This window comes from Acaromyces ingoldii, assembly GCF_003144295.1.
Source record: "Acaromyces ingoldii strain MCA 4198 unplaced genomic scaffold FA10scaffold_2, whole genome shotgun sequence".
NCBI classification, from domain to species: domain Eukaryota; kingdom Fungi; phylum Basidiomycota; class Exobasidiomycetes; order Exobasidiales; family Cryptobasidiaceae; genus Acaromyces; species Acaromyces ingoldii.
In genome coordinates, this window is record NW_020290248.1 from 3,072,804 (window position 1) to 3,088,073 (window position 15,270).

Below are 15,270 nucleotides of genomic sequence, written 5' to 3' on the forward strand. Positions count from 1 at the left end.
AAAAAAAATTAGAAACACGGACCAGACCGACGTGTTCCGGCACGTGCTGCTAAGGAGAATGGGGGGCGTCATGCTGTCACGGCTTGGAGAGAGTCGCGATGAAGCCTCACTTTGGGCAGGCATACTCTGACCTAGGCTCACTCGTTCAAGGCCCACTCGTAGCGTACATGCATGGAGTGAATATGCTTTTTTTATTTGTATGCTCATGCTGCTACAGTGACCGGCCATGAATTTGAACCGTACTCCACGGCAACTCAGAACAACATACTGTATATAGAGGATCCAAATCGATCAAAACAGAGAGCGTCCTTGCAACCTTGCTTATCCGGCCTGCAAAGATGCCAACGACATATAAAGAGAGAACCATCGCTGTGTCTATGTTAACAAGTCCCTCCTTCCTCTTCAAGCCGAATTGAACGACGACAAAGACTGACCCATGAAGCTCTTCCACAACACTTTCCCCACACTTGTCATTGCAATCGTAGCGCTGACCTCCTTCGTCAGCAGCCACACACCTCATCGCCGCCAGACACCATTATCCGACTTCCCACAGTACTTCCGCGCGGCCCAATACGCTCAGGCAGCTGCTTGTCATCCCAAACTTGGCCAGCACGTCGGCAATGCTACGGTTGTCTTCCGCGAAGGCGACGGCCGCAGCGTCCCCTTCGCATATGTAGCCTACAGCAAGGTCGATGGCATCATCATTTCCTACCAAGGAACCAACACGTCCGACGTTTCTTCGATTGCCAACGATGTTGACCTTGCGCTCGTGCCTACTGGCGCGCTACTTCGCGATTGCGGCATCAGTATACCCGCTTTGGTTCATGACGGCTTTCAAAAAGCTTGGCTTGCCAGCAGCATCAACATCTCAGCTAGCGTCGATGCACAGGTCAGGCTTCATCCCATGGCGCCCATCGTTGTTGTGGGTCACTCTCTCGGCGGGGCGTAAGTTGCTAGGATGCGGTCCACTTCGTGACGGGAGGTACTTATAGCGCTCACTTTTCACCTGACAGTCTCGCCGCTCTGGAATATCTCTACGTCCACTGCCGCCACCCTGACAAGGTCATCAGGGGCATCACCTACGGCATGCCTCGCGTAGGGAACTACCATCTTGCGGATGCAGTCGATCAGAAGGCCGCACGCAGAGAGGGAGGGTTCTTTTCAAGAGTGGTCAACGGCAACGACATTATCCCTCATCTTCCACTGAGAATCCCCGTCAAAAACATATTTGGCTATTGGCATTCAGACGGCGAGATTTGGATCAACCCGGTAGGCGCTGAGTGTTTCAACCTCTTTCACATGCTCATCGCGAGTCGCATTTTCAGGCCAACGGTAACAAGGTCGTTAAATGCTCGGGTCAGGAGGATCCTCGATGTTCCGACTCCCTCACATTCTATGGAGCCGAAGCTCACGAGGGTAGTGCGTTGAAGACGTGGCCATTTCTACATCTCTCAAGCTGACACTAGGCACGGAACCTCAGCTTACTTCGGCGTATATCTCGGCGGGCCTAAGATCTGTCCCGTTCCATACATCCACGATACTCTATAGTGATGGTCTCCTCTCCTTGGCCCAGAATCCTGACCCATCAAAAAACACTCACAATTCCGCTCACCCAGTAGCGGGCTTTAGGGCACACTTTTTTTGTCATGACGAAAAGCCTATGCACACGTGTCTCAGGAGAACCCCTCCATTCTACCTTTCCACTGTGCGCTTGCTTTTGAGGTTCCGACGACGACGACAACCTTTTTTGAAATGCGCCTTTCCACAAGACTAGGCACGGCGCTCGTCGGAGCAGGACTAGCTCTCCTTCAAGGGGTGCGCGGTGGTTTTGAGGACACCCTACCCGTCATGATGCTATGTACCCAGGACACTGCCCCCTGCGTCAGGGCTCAGCAACTGCATGGGTCATCGCAAGCCTCTGGTGTTCGCCTTACGACGCCAGAGAACATCGTCTCGTACACTGCAAAAGACAAGAGCATTTGCGGTCTTGACGGTATCTTCATGTTCGAGATTGGCGGGGTGCGTAGTTCTGTCCCATTAGCTAGCTTCAGATTCGCAGTCCCGCTGACTATGCGACTCGTGCGCAAAACAGCTCACGTCGAGCAGCATGAAGGCTCTCCCTTCTAACTCATCATTGAAACGTCGCACGCTTGAAGCACCCTCGCAAATGGCCTTTCAGCACGTTTCAAAGTCGCATGGTGACTTTGCCAGCGAGCTGCGCCACCATGTCCTTCGTATGTGCTCCTCGGCGCGGCGTGGAGCGTGGACCTCGACGTCGAATGCGGACCTCGCTTCGCTGCAGACAGGGCAGAAGACATTCCTTTCCTACAAAGCCGATCTGCTTCACCTCGAGGCTCTGTTCAACCACGACCTCGAGGCGTTCATGCGCACACACCCGAATTCTCTCGTCTTCGTCTCGTCTGACCTCTCATCGCCCCAATCACGCAGCTGGACGAGAAGGGCACTCGAAGAGGCCGCCAAGGACGATGGAACGGGCGCCGTTGTGGACGACAAGCTGGGTCTCTTCCATCGGTATCAGTTCTTCTCGACTGGCCTCCTCGTGGGCATCCTCGTCGTTGCCTTCCTTTTGACGCCAATCGCGTTCTACGCCACGCAGCTTCTCTCGAGCATCGAGACGCCTGATCAGCTTGGCCAAAAAGCCAGGCCATCAGCGGCCAAGAAGAACCAGTAAAAGAGAAGGACAGTCCGATGAGGGCAGGCAGAAGAGCAATGTGGTATTTGTTCAAGCATTGTGCACAGCAGAGTTGCGATAGTCTATGCCCACTCAACGTCGATGATGTCTGAAAGAAGCCAGCCAAGAGGTGATGGATGTGACAGTCTCTTGAGCATCTAATGTCCCGTGCGGTTCGCCGGTGGGGGGAACGTGAACGAAGAGAACCGTCGTTTTTTCTCCTTCGGAGTTTGCTGACCTTTGCGCTTCGGACAGGGAGCAATAGTACTGCAACGACCCGTCACATTAGAGAAGGATTCGGTCCTGAGACAGGTTAGGAGGAGGGGAAATGCATGTGCTGCTCACAATAAAGTCGCACAGAAATCGACCGGCGTCTCGCGATTCGCGAACGTTTTCGAGGCCTTTCTCCTTGACCAACCAGTCGACCAAGGCAGAGACGTCGACGTCGTTGACCTGCTCTTCCGGGAATTGTTCGAACCCTTCTCCGAATCCGCGAACAATCGACGTCCCAGTGGTTTCGGTGGGCGCCACGCCCGCTTTCAGGAAATTGTCGTGTTCGGCTCGTTCGGCCTCGGTGGGTCCGCTAGGGAGCATATTTCTGTGCTGGTCCGTTGCCGGCGGCGCCAGCTCGCCCTTGACGTCTGGCTTTGCGTAGCCTCGCTTATGCCCTACCTTCTCGATTGCGATGTTCCCTGGTCGGCCTACGCCGACGTGGATGACAATGTCAAATGCTGCGCGGCCCTCGCTTGGCAGCTGAACGTTGTAACCTTCCGGAAAGGAACGACCGTTTCCCTGCGGCCCTCGGCCTGACTCATCGGGCTTTTCACCAAGAGGGTCGAGAAAGGGGCGGTGCACCCTTCCTGCCGGCTTTGCTTGTCGGTGAATGCGTGGAACGAGGTCGAGAACGTGGGAATAGCAGACTGACGTCTGGAGCGTCTGTATGTGGATCCGCCCTCTTGTACCTGCCTGTGCGCCACAAGGCAACGCCAACGGCTCGAGGTAGCTGTCGTGCAGATCCTTGATCGCGAGCCAGGATGGATTCTCCGAAAATTTGAGAAATGGCTTCCCACCTTTCCTGTCAGCCCCTTTCCCTACATTCAGTTCCGCAGCTATGATTGTATAGCACTCACGCCAAAGCCAGTAATGAGGACCTCTATGTCCCTCTCGCGCTTCTCAGCCATCTTTCTGAGATCTGAACTTTCTGAGAAGATGGTGGTCACTATCTGGGAAGCACATCCTACAGCGGTCCAGGGCTAGCTGTCCAAGGTGGAGCCAATGGTACCGTGAGGGGACCGGCGTGGGAACACGTGATGCGGCGCGGTGGAATATTATTTCGGACTGCCACCTTTTTCTTTTACGGACCCGCACGCGTTGCTTTGTTCACTTGCTACTCTCTTCAGGAAGCTGGACTCACAAGTAAGGCCCACTCCGTCCAAAGGCTCTTTCTCTCTATCCGTCGGAACCCAGACAACGTCACCTGAAGACAACGCCCCTACCTTGTCCGCCCCGCAGCGCGGACGACAAAGCGTGCATAACGCGACCTCTCAAGGGCACCTAAGTTGGCTGTTTATTCCCCTGCCCAAAATAATATTAGAAAGGTACACCGGCCAGCCCACGCCATCGAAAGAACGACGTCCGGCCCAGTCAAAGCGAAGTCATAGCGTCGAAGCTCGTTGCTGGGGCACGCGGACGAAACGTACGTGTCTTTTCTGTAGACGTGCACAAAGATCCAGCATCTAAGCGTCGCAGACAATGACGGACGAGAATGCAGCCGCCGCCCTCTCGAGGATGACGATCGGGGATGAGAAGTCGTATTTGGGAGCTGCGGGAGGCAGTGCGGGCTTCAGACCAAAGACGAAGATTTCAATATCGGTGAAGGCGGGTAGCGGTGGCGGCTTCAATAACCACAGCAACAACATCACCCACGACAACGTCAACAACAACAAGATCAGCAGCAAGAACAATCTCACCGACAGCAGCGGCACAGCTCCCTCGAGCCGACTCAGCAGGCATCCGGTTACTTCCAGTATTGATGCAACCACCAGCAAAAGTGCATCGATGGAGCAGGTGACCTCGTCAAGAGGTCCGCTCACGAAGCTTGCAATGGGCAGCATTCAAATCCAGCCCTTGTCAAGCGGCGAAGGGGCGCAGGGGCAGGCAGGGCCCTCGTCTGTCAAGGTAAGCTTGGGGGGCGCCGGGCCGAGCAGCCGTACCACAAGCGGTGCTGGCCCGATTGCTCGAACAGTGAGCGGCGCATGCGATTATAAGCAACAAAAACAACAGCCGCCGCCGCCGCCGCCGCCGCCGACGTCCGGAATTACTGCTGTAGCGATTCCACCGCCATCCGCTTCATTCGACATAGGCAAGTACGATGGCTCGCTCGAGCGAGACGAGAGGCGCGGAAGAAGAACCGGCGAATTTGCGGGTGGCCTTCTTGATTTTGATGCCCAGAGGTGAGTGCCAGTCTAGCGCTGTCCTGAGCGGAGGACTCTCGATTGACGCCTACCGTGTCTAAGGCTCTCGGCAGCACCTCCTAAGGCTTGGACGCTCAACGACTTTGAGCTTGGTCACCCGCTCGGAAAAGGCCGCTTTGGAAGGGTGTTTGTCGCGCGGACAAAGGAGCCAATTGGTGGAGACCCCAAGAAAGGCGGATACGTCATTGCCCTCAAGACGCTCTACAAGCGCGAGGTGAGAGAAAATAATGTGATCAAGCAAGTCAGGCGAGAAATCGAGGTGCAGATGAACCTGAGGTGAGGTGTTTGTCTCCCAGGTCCCCCAACAAGATCTGCCTGCTGAAGTTGCTTGCACAGACATCCTCACGTTTTGAGGCTACACGGTTACTTTCACGACGAGGGCAGAATCTTTATGATGCTGGAGTTTGCTGCAAAAGGCGAGATGTACAAGATCATGTCGAAACTTCCTGGCGGGCGATGGGAAGAGCCGAAAGCGGCAAAGGTGCGAGCTTTGCACTTCACTCCCCCGCTCTTGTGCTCGTTGCTGATGGCTTCGCCTGTTCACAGTACGTGGCCCAGATGACGGACGCGCTTGCTTATCTTCACTACAAGAACGTCATCCACCGCGACATCAAGCCAGAAAATTTGCTCCTCTCCCTCAAGGACGATCTCAAGATTGCCGACTTCGGCTGGTCGGTGCATGCTCCCAGCCATCGCCGGACGACTATGTGCGGCACGCTGGACTACCTGCCCCCGGAAATCGTCGAACACATGCAGTATGATGAGACGGTGGACTTGTGGTCGCTGGGCGTGCTCATTTATGAGTTCCTGCTCGGAGTCCCCCCGTTCGAGTCGACGAGCACCCAATGTGAGCATCGTATCTGTCGCTAGCCAAACGACCGAGTACTGATCTGAGGACTCGAAAAGCGACCAACAAAAGGATTGTAGCCGTCAACTTTGAGATACCGTCAGCGTTCCCTCGTGATGCTGGCGACCTCATTAAGCGAGTCAGTCCTGTTTCTCCTCGCACTTCAGATCCTCGTCTTCCTGCTGATACACTCTTGCCACAGCTCCTACAGAAGGAACCAAAGAGACGGCTTCCACTGCGCGACGTGCTTCTACACCCTTGGCTCCAAAAATGGCAACCTCAGACCTACCATCAGGCCCTCGAGGGAGGTTACGTTTTTGCACGGGGAGATGAGCCGCCAAAGAAGGAGATGCTCGATGCCGTCGCCGCCCGTCAGAATTATTAGTCAGAGGCCTGTCTGTATCGCGATGACGTTGTACCACGAGCGCGTCTTGTTCAATCTGTATCAGTGTCATGGATGTTCGATGATTGACGAATTGTGAACGATTGCAAGCCAAAGCAAAAAGGGACAAATGAGAAGAAAAGATAGGTACTGTACAATCTGAAGCGAAGGAGGCAAAAGAAGAAGACAGAAAAGAAGCGCATGGACTGGCAGAGCGAGGGAGAGGCACAATGTGCATGCGAAATAAGCGTGTAAGCATTGAGTGATTGCTGCCTTGAATGTGAGGACGGAGCGAAGTGAAGGACGTGTCAAGCACGCACGACGGCCTCCTGCGACATTCCTTTTCCAATGCGAAGGAACGAGAAATTCGCATGGCCATCTTCGCTCTCAATGATTTCCAGGTCATCATTTGTCGAGGCACTTGAGCCTCTTGAGCTCGATGCATTCGAAACATTTGTCGATGATCTCTGACGAAGAGGCGATGGCTGCTTCGACGAAGCGCTGGCCCCATCCGAAGTTGCAGGAAGCGCAGCAGTCAGCGGAGGGCTTGGAAGCGGTGCATTCATCTTGGATGGCGACACTGGCAAGAGCGGCAGGGGCGCATTGGGTGGTGGAGAAGCGGGACCTCCATGAATGTACTTTCCGTTCCTTGAGCTCCTCACGATAGGCGAAGTGCTCCGTGGCGGAAACGACGGTCTTGTATTGATGGGTGTCAGCGAACGCTTGGGCGTCGCTGGGGACTGAGGGCTCTCGAGGAGGAGCGATGCCAAGAGGGTAGCGAAGCGAAGCAGATACAAATTCACTTCCGGGCCCAGAGGGTCGGATGATCTTGAGGCAACGCTAAGAACCCAGCCCTCGGTTCCTCGGTGCGCTCTACCACCCTCCTTGAGACCGCAGCCGACAACCACGGCCGATTGCAGAGGCCGGACGAGGGCGGTATCTTGGGCTGCTGCAGGTCCCAAGACGTGTTGATGATGGTGCTCTTCATCCTCGGAGGTTGTCGCACTGGCCGAATCGACAAGAATGCCTTTTGTATGCTCTTCCTTTGTGGGCAGCTCTTGCTGCTTGGCGAGGTCCAAGCCCAAGAGGCGCGCCACTTTGTCGGCCTCACGATCAAACCGTAGCCCGACCTTGGAAGCTGCGAGAGCACAGAGATGCATCTCTGCGTCCAGCTCGAGCTCATTGTCACATCCTGTGCCAAACATGCCAGACTGTCTCGAAGTGATCACATGGCAGTCGAGCGGGTGCGAGCACACCCTTGCGACGTAGGCCAGGTCGATATTTGGCACCGAGCGAACAATCGTTGTAAGAGCACTTGACAGACGTGCTTCGAGTGCGCTTTGCGAAGTGGGTGTCAAATTGTCGTCACGGTCAAAGCCAAAATCAACGGCTGGCGAAGCGGGCACGTTCAACGTCGTAGGTACTCTTGCACCCCTTCTCTGGGCCAGCGAAGAAACTGCTAGCAAGTGATTGTTGCTGCCATTGGACTTCTCGAGGACGGCTTCGATACCCCGTGCAGCAGTGTCAGATGGCGATGCTTGAACGTTCATTCCGTTTGGCAGGCCTGTCCACCTCGCAAGACTCTCATCGAGATGGGCCAAAGTCGCAACCATGGCTTGGCGTTGCAACCTCTGCAACTCCTTGGCCACTTCCCTTGCTGCCTCTGCGAGCTTGTCGCGAGCGTCCTTCGAGAAAGAATCCTTCTTTGATCTCGCGTCCGTCACACTGACCGTTCCGACAGGCAGGCCGTTGGAAGAGAGGACAGAAACGCCAGCGTAGAAGCGTATGTCTGCAGCCTCCCTAGCATCGAATCGCCAGTCCTGAGACAGGTCTTCGATGACAAGCGGCGTGGCGTTACGACAGAGAATCGTGTGTGCATCCAGGGTTCGGTCCCTCCAGAGCTTCTGACCTTTCAGCAAGGAGTCTGTGGGGCGAAAGGCCTGATCCGCTTCACCGAACGAGTCGATGCGCGGCGTCGAAAACACCTCGAGGCTTGCCCTGGCCCCTTCGTCAAGGCCGCTGCTGGCCAAGACGATGGCTTCGTCGGACAGGAGAAGCTGCACGCCGGCATAGGAACAGCCCATCGAGACGGCCAGTCTTTCCACTATGGCCTCAAGTCGAGCATTCGGCCTCCGCGATGTAAAAGAAGCGCTGTGACCACCACCTTGATGACTTTCTCGACGGTAGGCGTCGAGAAGCTCTTTTGCTGCGTGGTTCCGCTTGGCTTCCCAAGCAGGTCTCGGCGCTCTGATGTCGCCCATGCCACCGACGGCGGAGATTTCTTCTGCCTGCGTTCGAATTTCTTCGACATCCTCTTCCGGCATCCTCAACATCTCTCTGGACTTTGTCTTCCGCAGATTAAACTTTGGACTTTTGGGGCTCGCCGTTGCGAACCGAGGGCTAGTCCCCTTGGTGGCCGTCGATGGTGTTGGCATCCAGCTGGTCGGAGATGACGATGGCGAGTAGGAAAAGAGAGCATCGCAGCTGGGCGAGCGAAGGGTCGCTCTGCTTCCTACGTCGCGGTCACGGGACTTAGACGTTCCAAAGTCAAGACCGATGCCCTTGTTCGTCGCTGTTGGCAACTCAAAAGCAGAGGCGATTGAGTTGTTGCTGCTTTGATGATTCAGGGGACGAGCAGAAGGGCTAGGCGAAGAGAACGAGGGCGTGCCTGCGTTGGGGTTAGGGGAAGCCCTAGGTCTGGCTCGCTTGACAAGGGGCGCTGATCGAGGCGCCGGTGGATTGCTAAGGTCCAACTCGCCCTTCGAATACGCCTTGATATAGGAGGCCCAGCTCTTTGGCACGACGTCCTTGGACGAGGAAGCAGTGAGCGGTTTGGCCTTGACGCCTTGCCAGGGGTCATCCCCGCTCGTGTGCCAGGCCATCGAGAGACAGTCGTCGACCATCGTAGTGAGGGGAGGCAGACTCGAGAGCTGCACTTGGACAGGCGACGACCTAATCTGGCCAGACACCCCAATTGCTGTTCCACTCGCATTTGCGTCCAGGGCAAATGGATGGTGATGGTCGTTGTATTCCTCGTCCTGTTCCTGCTGCCGGACCGGAGTCTGATGATCACTTTCAGACGATACCTGGGATAGCGACAATGCTTCCCCACTACTTGGCGCGTGGGACTTGTTGCTGAGGCCAAGTGCATTCTCGGCTTCCCTCTGGAGAAGCTTTTCCGAGGGTGTGGGTGATGCCGGTCGGTGCATCATGATCGACGGCAGAGGTTTGCGATTGCTTCGCTGCTCGTTGGGCTTGCCCGAGAGCTGAGAGCCGCTCTTTTTACCTTTCGTCGATAAGGTGGCGGTGGAGATCGGCAAAAACGACGAGTCGGCATCTTCCCAGCGAATGCTGCGTGAAGCAGCCGAAGAGACGTCCGAAGCTTCCCTAGAATGACTGGTGTTACTGCTCGTTTCGGAGCCCATTCGAATGAAGGAGTCGTCGAAGGCCGTAGACGAGAGCGCTCGACGCCGATTCTCGTACGCGTTGCTCCCGCTGTGGACGCCAACGCTACTCGTCTTAGGCCGCCGGGCTTGGCGATTTCGTTGCTCGCTCACCGAAGAAAAGGCCGACGTGTCCGATCCCGACCTCGCTCTGTTCGGGGAGAAATTGGCTTGGTATTCCGCTTCGGCAAATCTGCGCTTTGGGCTGTCAGGTGACGCCAGGGTTGCCTCTCTGGAAGAATCCAGCGAAGACGACGAGCCGGTGCCCTCTTTTCCTTTCCCCTTGTCCTTCTTTACCGGTTTCTTCTTTTCCAATGAAAATTCGGCCATGAGTTCCTTTGCCTTTTCCTCTGCCTTTCTCTTCTTTGCTTCTTCTGTCTGCCTCTTTTCATCGAGGCGACGCTCCCTCTCCCAGAGACTTTCGTCTGGCTTTTGGCCCTCGTCGTCTGCCTTCTTGAGCAAATTACTGTACAAGCCGCGTAAAGTCGAGCGCGAGGGCCGTTGTTGCGGCGGATGCTGACTCTGGCCGTGGCCTGCCGCATCTCTATGTGCCCTCTCAGCCTCTCTTCGTTGCTGCAAATCCATGCTTGCTCTTTCTTCGGCGGTGCGGAATCGCCCATAGTCCGTTGCCTTGACTTTGTGTGAGGCAGGCTTATTCTTCTGCCGGGGCACAATTGCACTTTTTTTTCCTTCGCCGATAGGAGAAGGGCCAGGAGATCGAGCTGGAGCCCGCCCGCTACGAACCCTATCGTCCTCGTCACTATCGTCGTCAAAGTTTGGGAGGAACGTGTCTTGATCCCCTTGCTCTGCGGCGTCGTGACCTATCGCCGTGACTGAATCCCTCGATTGCCATCCCATCTGCTTGCCCAGGTTGGATGCACTGGCTGCATTACGCATGCGCTGATAGAATCCACCACCGCCGCCACCGCCACTGCCTATTGGCACCGATTCGTTTGCATCACTGTAGTTTTCGTCTTGAGAAAAAACGCTCATTGCTGTTTCCGGTGATAGCAAATCTCTGCTGCTGCTCATTGCATGCACCCTGACAGGTGAATGGCCTGGAGGAGGCGTGAAGAAGCCGTCGTGGTCAGCGTCCTCGTCGTGATCACCGCCAGCTTGGATAGAACGGATGCTGCTGCGAGACTGAGAAAAGGTCATGCTCGGTACCGCCGAAGCTGGACTGATGGAGGCAGAGGAACCTGACGCCTTGATGTGATGGGACGCACCGGGGGGCGGCGTCTGTGCTGCCACGGGCCGCTTGTTATAATTCCCACGTTCCAGGCTGCTGCGACGTCGAGAGATGTTGGGGCCGTTGCCATGCTGCTGCTGCTGCTGCTGCTGCTGCTGCAATGGGGTGAATAGGTTACGATGTGGATCAAAGGCGCTGGGAGGAGGCGGCCGAGCAGTCTGCCCACCCGAAGCGGACCGCTCCATCTCGCCCACCGAAGTTCGAAGCGCTCGGGACCACATCGACATGCGAGAAGAATCTCTGCTTCTCTCCTCGCCCAGCTCCAACGGCGGCAACTGCGGCGTCGAAGTAGACCTTCGCCGCAGCTTTGAGAGCAGCGACGGGGTGACACGGCCACTGGGAGACAGGGCGTCTGTCATGGTGACGATACGATGGAGGAGTGAGCGGAAAGACTGGGCCGAGAGGGGTTCCACTAGAAAACCTGTAGAGAGAGCGCGCACACACAGGTGAATGAAACCTCGGAAAAGATAGAAGGTGTATGCAGCAAGTCTGGCAGTAGCGCCATTGTTGAGCCTGACGCTACGCTGCCGATCTATTTTACTTCGCAGCTCGAATGCAATCGCAGAGAAGCACTTCTACTACTACTACTACTACTGCTACTACTACTACACTACAAGCACTACTACTACCAGCTGGCATTATATTGTAGGCCGTGCTTGGGAAGCGTAGCTGCTTAGACGCCGATTTTCGGTTCTACTACTACCGCGCACTACTCAACTACGCTACCATGCTGTATTACAGACATGGTAACTGTCGTCTAGTGTCACATTGTTTCATCCAATTCGACAAGAAAGAAGAAACCTAGGACGCAAATTACACTACACTACGTAAATTTGATACTGTATGTAGGGTGGGGGATAGAGTGGAGCTGCAAGGAGTGGGAAGCCCTTGCAGCTGATGAGCTTAAATTTTCATGTCGAGCGAGGCACGCGAGGCACGTGGCGTAGAATGGCAATGAGCGAGTCGCATTCTCTCGCGTGGCTCTTTCTGCCACACGTGGCAAGTGAAGAAGTGAAGAACAGTCCACGACACGAGCTCCGCGATGCCGATGGCTGTACTGCTTTGAGAACCCGCCGCCTGATCTCGTAGCGCTGGTTCCTAGAAGAAGGACTTTGCGTTTACGAATCGGCGACCGTCACTACTAGCTACCCAGGTCTGTCTCGCGCAGCTGCCTCACCAAGTGTTTCAAAACTCTGGAAGGGCCCACCTGACTATATTATCATTGGGGCTTTGGGGCTCCGAATGGACAAAAATCCGATAGGGAAGGGACGATCCTGTCAAAACCCTCTTCACTGGACACCCTTCAGATTAGCTCCCATAATTTTTATGACACCGCTGTCTGTTGGTGAGACAGGTGCAAGGTGCACACACTACTACTACTACTGCTTGTTTCGTTCTGCACCACGGATACTACTACTCAACTAGTACTTACTGCTGCTACTGGTGCAACTTGTTACTATTCTCGTTCCAACGAGCTGGACGCCCACCATGGGAAAAGGGGGAGAGAGCACGCAAAAGGCCGGGGAAATTTAAATTCGAATTCTCGGTGAAAGTTCAGAAAGGAAAAAACCACAGTTCTGGTGTCTTGCCTTGCAAACCATTTTTTGCACAACTGTCAAATCAAAAAGCGATAATGTAGTAGTGTAGTGTAGTGTACGTGGCCGGGCAGCCAAAAAGACAGAGCGCCGTGACGTGAGGGCGCGCTTCGAATTTGTAGCTGCTGCACCGTGGTTTTTTCCCGGAAATGGTCGGTCGATCCGTCAGTGCCTCTACACTCCGAGCAAGCCTTCCTTTACCCCTTTCCCATCGTCATCATCTCTGCCATCTCCGTCCGTCAGCGCCATCAGCGCCATCAGCGATATCACATAAGCAGCAGCGAAGCTCTGCGCCCGCCCCGCGCCTGCCTTCCCGCCTTCCCGCCACCTGGCCATCCTGCCATCTTGCCATCCTGCCATCCTGCCTTTCCTGCCGTCCCGCCATCCCCGCCTCTAGCACTGGATCCTGACGACGAGGAGCAACGTCATGCTTGGTACGAATCGGCGCGACGGCTACTTGCCCCTTCCATTCGGAGGAGCACCGCACAAGGCCAAGGTGCACGGGCGGAGTCGCTTCTGGGTTCTCCTAGCGTTGGCCATCGTGGGCTCCTTTATCTTCATTGGCACAATCACCTCGGGACGAGAGGGGCAGCACGGCAGCAGGAGCATCAAGCAACTGCCCTACCACATCTTTGGCGCCGGCAACGGTCCCTCGGACGGCTACCATCCCGGCGTGCAGGAGCCAGAGGACAGATGCCAGCTGGACCCCAAGACGCTGGCCCACCTGAATTTGACGGCCTCGATCAGCTACGCACGACGATACGTCAGACAGAGGCCCTACGAGGAAGGTCCCCATTCGAAGTCGAGGGATCCTCAGCTGATTGAGGAAGTAGGCGAAGGGCTATTCAAGCAGGTGGAAGGCGTCGACCTCGTCAATGCGCGCTCCCTCGTCATGGGTCACGGCAGCGACGGCTCGGCGGGGACAACCACGGCGGCGGGGACGTCGACAACGGGCGGCGGCAAGGATCACGATGCAGGCTCACTTGATGGCGACGAAGTGCCCGACGACAGCAAATCGACCGACACAGGCGAGGCAGACAAGGGAGAGCTTCGCGAATCAAGCCAGAGCACTAGGCTTCGAGCGACACCCAAGAACACGTCGCACCAGAAGGTCGAGCTGCAGCACTGCTTCGACGAGACCCTGTCGCTCTACACCAAACAGAACTTCAACCCCGTCGACGCCCGGCACCTCATGTTTGGTGTCGCATCCACCGCCGAGCGCCTGCTCGAGCTGGCGCCCACGATGGCCACGTGGCTCGCCCACACCGGCGCCCGTCTGATCAGCATCGTCCCCGACAGCGACAAGGTTGCCCAGCTCCAAGAGATGTTCGAGGCGCTAGGCATCGATGCCGTCGTGCTCCTGTCCAACGAGCCATACCTGAAGAACTACTTTAAACTTGTCGAGGCCTTTTACATCCACGCAGACAGTGCCACGAGGTGGGTCACCTTCCTCGATGACGACACCCACTACTTTTCCCTCCGTCGCTTCGTCCAGATGCTAGACAAGTACGACGCAGGGCGCGAGCACTACGTCGGCGGAGTCTCGGAGGACTTTCGCCAGATGCGAGGCCCGGGCATCTATGCCTTTGGTGGCGCCGGTGTCTCGCTCTCGGTGCCCTTGCTCGAGAAGATGCACTGGAACTATCCGCACTGCCAGGGCATTCTCTCGCCCGACCCAAACACACCTGGCGATCTCAGGCTGGCCAAGTGCATCTATTTTCACACTGCCACCAAACTCTCGATGGAGACCGACATCCACCAGGTGGACCTGCTTGGAGACACTGCGGGCATCCTCGAAGGTCCCAGCCCACCCATCAGCTTCCACCACTACCGGTCCTGGTCGCCCCACGACGTGCTGAGGACAACAAAGGCCGGCAAGCTCTGTGGGGGCTCTTGCCTCTTTCAGCGATGGAAGTTCACGCGGCCCGTGGCTGGCTATGCATTCACGACGCTTCACCTGGGCTTCAGCATCGTCCGCTACGCCGTCGGCGTCTTTCCCGACATGGCAAGGACAGAACGGACTTGGGCAACGTTCCCAGAGAGCATCTTCGACCACTCTCTGCCCCCTCTGCGAGACCCGCTCGTCGAGGGCGTCGATCGCTTTACCTACAGACTAGAAGGCAGCGGCGACGAGGCAGACGGCGTCTTCCGTCAGACTTATGTCCGTAGAGCGGCCAGCGAGACGGAGAACGACTCTGTCCTCGAGCTCTTTTGGATCTGACCCCCCTTTCAGTCACCGATATCATATTAATGGACACTTTTACGCTTCACCCACCTCTCTCTCTCTGTCTCTCTCTCCCCTTGTCCTCTCTCTCTCTCTTTCTCTTTTCTCTCTTTTTATATCACACACCCCGTCGCATCTCGTCGCATTTCGTCGCATCTCATCGCCCTCACTGGCTGGGTCGCCCTCATTGGCTGGTCTACCTGACCAAATCACGAACTTTCGCCTTCTCGGCCTTGTACGGTTATTCTCTTTGTCCTCGTCATCATCGTCGAAAGCCAATATATCTCTTTTCTTTGTCTCGTTTGACTTCTTTGTCTCGTTTGACTTTGTAGCAGCGCGCGCTAATTATCAGCGATCCACTGCG

The 15,270-nt window shown here is 56.0% G+C and overlaps 6 protein-coding genes across 6 annotated transcripts; 4 read left to right on the forward strand and 2 right to left on the reverse strand.

The window, feature by feature from the left end:
* Window positions 1-436: 436 nt before the first annotated feature.
* On the forward strand, window positions 437-1,548 carry FA10DRAFT_300811 (alpha/beta-hydrolase; the record flags this gene model as incomplete). The annotated part of the gene is made up of 4 exons (XM_025524891.1): window positions 437-945; window positions 1,014-1,269; window positions 1,326-1,419; window positions 1,481-1,548. The coding sequence occupies 4 exons, from the start codon at window positions 437-439 to the stop codon at window positions 1,546-1,548; spliced, it is 927 nt and encodes a 308-aa protein (XP_025379510.1).
* Window positions 1,549-1,709: 161 nt separating this feature from the next.
* FA10DRAFT_89897 (hypothetical protein) lies at window positions 1,710-2,856 on the forward strand. The gene has a single exon (XM_025525765.1). The coding sequence runs from the start codon at window positions 2,108-2,110 to the stop codon at window positions 2,690-2,692; it is 585 nt and encodes a 194-aa protein (XP_025379511.1). The 5' UTR covers window positions 1,710-2,107; the 3' UTR covers window positions 2,693-2,856.
* On the reverse strand, window positions 2,739-4,031 carry FA10DRAFT_89909 (peptidase C15, pyroglutamyl peptidase I-like protein). Its single transcript, XM_025525766.1, has 3 exons — window positions 3,823-4,031; window positions 3,038-3,754; window positions 2,739-2,959 (listed from the first exon to the last, which is right to left on the reverse strand). Exons 1-3 carry the CDS (start codon window positions 3,871-3,873, stop codon window positions 2,786-2,788), a joined length of 942 nt encoding a protein of 313 aa, XP_025379512.1. The 5' UTR covers window positions 3,874-4,031; the 3' UTR covers window positions 2,739-2,785.
* Window positions 4,032-4,101: 70 nt separating this feature from the next.
* Window positions 4,102-6,479, forward strand: FA10DRAFT_266096 (kinase-like protein). The gene is made up of 5 exons (XM_025521354.1): window positions 4,102-5,145; window positions 5,209-5,442; window positions 5,503-5,647; window positions 5,713-6,013; window positions 6,073-6,479. The coding sequence occupies exons 1-5, from the start codon at window positions 4,445-4,447 to the stop codon at window positions 6,396-6,398; spliced, it is 1,707 nt and encodes a 568-aa protein (XP_025379513.1). The 5' UTR covers window positions 4,102-4,444; the 3' UTR covers window positions 6,399-6,479.
* Window positions 6,471-11,519, reverse strand: FA10DRAFT_266097 (hypothetical protein). Its single transcript, XM_025521355.1, has one exon. The coding sequence runs from the start codon at window positions 11,444-11,446 to the stop codon at window positions 6,704-6,706; it is 4,743 nt and encodes a 1,580-aa protein (XP_025379514.1). The 5' UTR covers window positions 11,447-11,519; the 3' UTR covers window positions 6,471-6,703.
* A 1,341-nt stretch (window positions 11,520-12,860) lies between these two features.
* On the forward strand, window positions 12,861-15,210 carry FA10DRAFT_266098 (hypothetical protein). Its single transcript, XM_025521356.1, has one exon. The coding sequence runs from the start codon at window positions 13,110-13,112 to the stop codon at window positions 14,901-14,903; it is 1,794 nt and encodes a 597-aa protein (XP_025379515.1). The 5' UTR covers window positions 12,861-13,109; the 3' UTR covers window positions 14,904-15,210.
* Window positions 15,211-15,270: the final 60 nt, after the last annotated feature.

Coding starts and splice junctions, on each gene's coding strand:
- FA10DRAFT_89897 (XM_025525765.1), top strand. CDS start 2,108: ATGAAGGCTCTCCCTTCTAACTCATCATTGAAACGTCGCACGCTTGAA.
- FA10DRAFT_89909 (XM_025525766.1), bottom strand. CDS start 3,873: ATGGCTGAGAAGCGCGAGAGGGACATAGAGGTCCTCATTACTGGCTTT. Junction 3,755..3,822: donor TCCTCATTACTGGCTTTGGC/GTGAGTGCTATA, acceptor AAAGGTGGGAAG/CCATTTCTCAAATTTTCGGA. Junction 2,960..3,037: donor GATTTCTGTGCGACTTTATT/GTGAGCAGCACA, acceptor GGGTCGTTGCAG/TACTATTGCTCCCTGTCCGA.
- FA10DRAFT_266096 (XM_025521354.1), top strand. CDS start 4,445: ATGACGGACGAGAATGCAGCCGCCGCCCTCTCGAGGATGACGATCGGG. Junction 5,648..5,712: donor AAGAGCCGAAAGCGGCAAAG/GTGCGAGCTTTG, acceptor GCCTGTTCACAG/TACGTGGCCCAGATGACGGA. Junction 6,014..6,072: donor CGAGTCGACGAGCACCCAAT/GTGAGCATCGTA, acceptor GGACTCGAAAAG/CGACCAACAAAAGGATTGTA.
- FA10DRAFT_266097 (XM_025521355.1), bottom strand. CDS start 11,446: ATGACAGACGCCCTGTCTCCCAGTGGCCGTGTCACCCCGTCGCTGCTC.
- FA10DRAFT_266098 (XM_025521356.1), top strand. CDS start 13,110: ATGCTTGGTACGAATCGGCGCGACGGCTACTTGCCCCTTCCATTCGGA.